This window comes from Cervus elaphus, chromosome 4 (assembly GCF_910594005.1).
Source record: "Cervus elaphus chromosome 4, mCerEla1.1, whole genome shotgun sequence".
Classification (NCBI taxonomy): domain Eukaryota; kingdom Metazoa; phylum Chordata; class Mammalia; order Artiodactyla; family Cervidae; genus Cervus; species Cervus elaphus.
Window position 1 is genome coordinate 60323067 of NC_057818.1, and position 4047 is coordinate 60327113.

General features: G+C 36.7%; 1 protein-coding gene across 1 annotated transcript; it reads left to right on the top strand.

Moving 5' to 3' along the window:
- Positions 1-1287: 1287 nt before the first annotated feature.
- LOC122690134 (vomeronasal type-1 receptor 4-like) lies at positions 1288-2022 on the top strand. Its single transcript, XM_043897136.1, has one exon. It carries the CDS (start codon positions 1288-1290, stop codon positions 2020-2022), a length of 735 nt encoding a protein of 244 aa, XP_043753071.1.
- The last annotated feature ends 2025 nt before the right edge of the window (positions 2023-4047 follow it).

Below are 4047 nucleotides of genomic sequence, written 5' to 3' on the forward strand. Positions count from 1 at the left end.
ATGACCATCCCACTGAGCCCTTGTTGTGGCAGCTGGAAGGTATGTTCGTTGTACTTTCCTCTGAGCAGCAGAGTCTATGAGAGAAAGGCAGATCAAGATTCTGGGTAAGTGATCACATCAGAAACTGACACCAACACGAATTTGTTGACATTCTAACAAATCTAGTACATCAGTTTGTGAGAGACACGAGAATCCATGCTTTGCAAGTGCCAAGTTGTTCCTTTTTGTCTTGTATGTTAATGTCAACTGCAAATATTAATTCAATACTAATATATTCACTGGGCTCAGATAATAACAAACTGATTCAGTGTATGATTGGACAATAATTTTTTTTTTTGTCTTAAACTATTTTATCACATGCTAGTGTTTTCTGCCCTAATGTTTATTGCCTACATATGATTATTCAAACATTTCTATAATACATGTTATTTTAGTTGTGTTTCTGTCATGGGAACAAAAGAATCTTTGGTGTTGCCATCCTCACAGTGAAGTATTCTCATTCATGACATTGCCTTGTCCTGAGGCAGGCTCCTGCTGTAGTCTACTGCCAGCAGTGATGTTCATGTGTTAAGATGCTAAGATTTTATTCATAATAAGTGGTTCCATAGAATAAAGCTTTACAAATAAATGCTATCATGTTAATTGAAAATTAAAAGATACCACAGGTCTACAAAGAGAAAAGTTGTGAAATCAAAATCCAATACAGATCTGGTTTATTATATGCCTGCAACTAACTAGTTGTTTGGTATGGCTGGTGATCACTGTACTCCCTTTTTTTGTTTTGGTCGTGCATCAAAGTTCATGAGATCTTAGATCATGGACCAGGGATTGAACTTGGACCCTCTGTGGTCGAAGTCAGGGTCTTAATCATTTAAGCACCTGGGAGGTTCCTCAAACCACTGTCTTGAGTAGCCCAATGGGATTCAGTCCTCACTCTGCACTAAGAAGCAGGTTTGACAAATATTAACCTGTCTGGGGGTAGGTAACACACCTCTGTATAACTAAGGTCCCTTCAGTTCCTGCCTAATAAATATGTGAAGAATGAAGATGTGATCACATGAGTATCTTCAGTGATTAATTTTACATATTAGTTCTCTTTAAATATTATACATGGAACCCTTTAAAGGCTGCTGGTAACAGAAACACAAGAAGCAAATATTTCCAAGTGGGAACTATTGTTAAATGGAGAATATTGGATTTCAGTTGACATGAGTCATGTAAGCCATGCCTCATATTCCCATGCAGGACATTCTAACTCAAAAGTACCAGTGACTGTGAATTGAAAGGATGGCCAGCAGCTTTCTCATAATAGGCATGATCATCTTAACACAGACCGTGGTTGGAATCCTGGGGAATTTCTCACTCGTTTGCAGTTATATCGTCTTTCACTTCATGGGTTACAGGTTAAGGTTCACAGATTTGATCCTTCAGCACCTGATTGTGGCCAACTCCTTGGTCCTCCTCTCTAAAGGGGTCCCCCAGACAATGGCAGTCTTTGGGTCAAGGCATATTCACAGTGATGTTGGCTGCAAACTTCTCTTCTTTCTGCACAGAGTGGGGAGGGGAGTGTCCATCAGTAGCATCTGCCTCTTGAGTGTCTTTCAGGTGATCACGATCAGTCCCTGGAACTCCAGGTGGGCAGTGCTGAAAGTAACAGCTCCCAAGTATGTGGTTCTCTCTATTTTCCTGTGTTGGATCCTGCAAATGCTGGTAAATGTCATTTTTCCTTTCAATATTACTGGCAAATGGAATGTCAAAAACATCACAGAGGAAAGAGTTTTTGGCTACTGTATTTCTATTTTTACTGACAAAACTGACAACGCTATGTATGCAGCATTGCTGTTATTCCCTGATGTTTTATGTTTGGGGCTCACGCTCTGGGCCGGCAGCTCCATGGTTCTCATCCTGTACAGACATAAGCAGCAGGTCCAGCACATTCGTAGGACTCATGCCTCCTCCAGGTCCTCCCCTGAGTCCAGAGCTACTAAATTCATCCTTCTCCTCGGGAGCACCTTTGTCTAATTTTATATTCTTTCCTCCATCTGTCAAGTTCTTTTGGCTCTTTTTGATCAGCCCAGCCAGTTCCTTGTGGACATCACTATAATCATTGCAGTGTGTTTCCCAACTGTCAGCCCCTTTCTGCTCATGAGCCATAACTTCAGTGTACACAGACTCTATTTGGCCTGGATTAGAAATGCAAAGTTCTCTACTATTATGAGGAAAGTGTGAATTTTATTTATTCCTGTAATTATCCATTGCCAGTTCATTTATTCACCCTCAGAATCCTAATTTAAATTTTGAATCTCAAGATTGTATTCTACCAGACATGCCAAGCATTTTCTTCAACATAAAGACCAATTGAAATATATTGTCATGAAATATGAATATATCAATGAAATTTTCTTGTAGAAAAGGAGTTCAGATTTATGCAATAAACAACAAGTCTTGAAATGATATGCATATTATAAAGTGTTCAAATGTGTCACTTTCAGTCTAACAAAATGAATTTCCCAGAAATGAAGTAGGTATGGAATTATACATAAAAGTATACCATAAAATGGTCTAGTGTGTACAGTCATCAGAAATAAAACTGAAGAAATTAATGTTCTCACAGAGTAAAGAATTCCCTGGTTAGCACTCGAAGGTAAAATCTGGTAAGAGTTTGGTAGCCAGTTACAAGTTTATAGTTAACATTGTTAAGAGAGATGGCAGTATTTATTAGAAAGAGTCTTGCAGGGAGATTAGAACATTAAAATATTTTCATGTAGAAATGAGCAGTTTGAAGTGAAGTACAATAAAAAACACGCCAAAAAAAAACTATATTTCAGCAGATTTTTCAAACTGAAATATATTTGACATATAACATTGTGTAAATTTAAAGTGTAAGATTTGGTAATTTGTTGCATGTAAATATTGTAATATGACTGCCATTACAACCACATATCATAATGTAGAACTCTTCTTTTATGTTAAGTTTTTCATTGAATTATAGTTGATTTACAGTATTATAGTAGTGGCAGAGGTACAACATTGTGGTTCAGTATATAGGTTATACTTTCTTTAAAGCTATTATAAACTATTGGCTATATTCCCTGTGCTGTAAAGTATGTTCTTGTAGTTTATTTATTTTATACATAGTAGTGTGTACTTCTGAATCTTTACTCTGTCTTGCCCCTTCCCACTTTGTCTCCCCACTGGTAAACACTAGTTTATTCTCTATGTGCAAGAGTCTTTTTCTACACCATTATTTTCATCCATTTGTACTAGTTTTAGATTGCATACGTCAAATGATAATATACAGTATTTGTCTTTCTCTGTCTGTCTTAATTCACTAAACAGAATGATATCCAGGTCGATCTATGTTAGAAGCAGCAAAACTTTATTCTTAAGAGGTGAGAAATATTCCATTGTGTGTGTGTGTGTGTGTGTGTGTGTGTGTGTGTGTGTGTGTACTGAATTCATTAGTTAGTTTTCTGGTAGATACTTTAGGATTTTCTATATAAAGTATCGTTTATCTATAGTAGTGACAGTGTTACTTCTTCTCTTAGGTGTTGGATGTCTCTTATTATATTTTTGTCCAAATGCAGTTGCTAGGACCTCCACACTGTTAAACCAGAGTGGCAAGAGTGAGCATCCTTCTCTAGGGCCTGATTTTACAGGAAAGAGCTTTCAGATATCCACCTCTGTGGATTTGTCATAAATGGCCTTTATTATGTTGAGATGTATTTTCTCTATGCCCATTTTTCTGAGAGTATGTACCATGAATGGATGTTAGACTTTTTCAATGCTTTTTCTACATCTACTGACACAATCTTGTGTTTCTCTTCCTTTTTTTAATGTGGTGTATCACGTGGACTGATTTGTGGATTTTTAACCATCCTTGCATCTCTGGAAAAATGCTACGTGATAATCATTTATGATAACCTTTATAGATTGTTGAATTCTGTCTGCTAATATTTTCTTGAAAATTTTCTCAACCATATTCATTAAGAAAGTGATCTGTAATTTTCTGTAATGTCTCATTATAGTACTGATATCAGTGTAGAG

Excerpts from the sequence above, each read along its gene's own strand:
- LOC122690134 (XM_043897136.1), top strand. The coding sequence starts at position 1,288 with ATGGCCAGCAGCTTTCTCATAATAGGCATGATCATCTTAACACAGACC.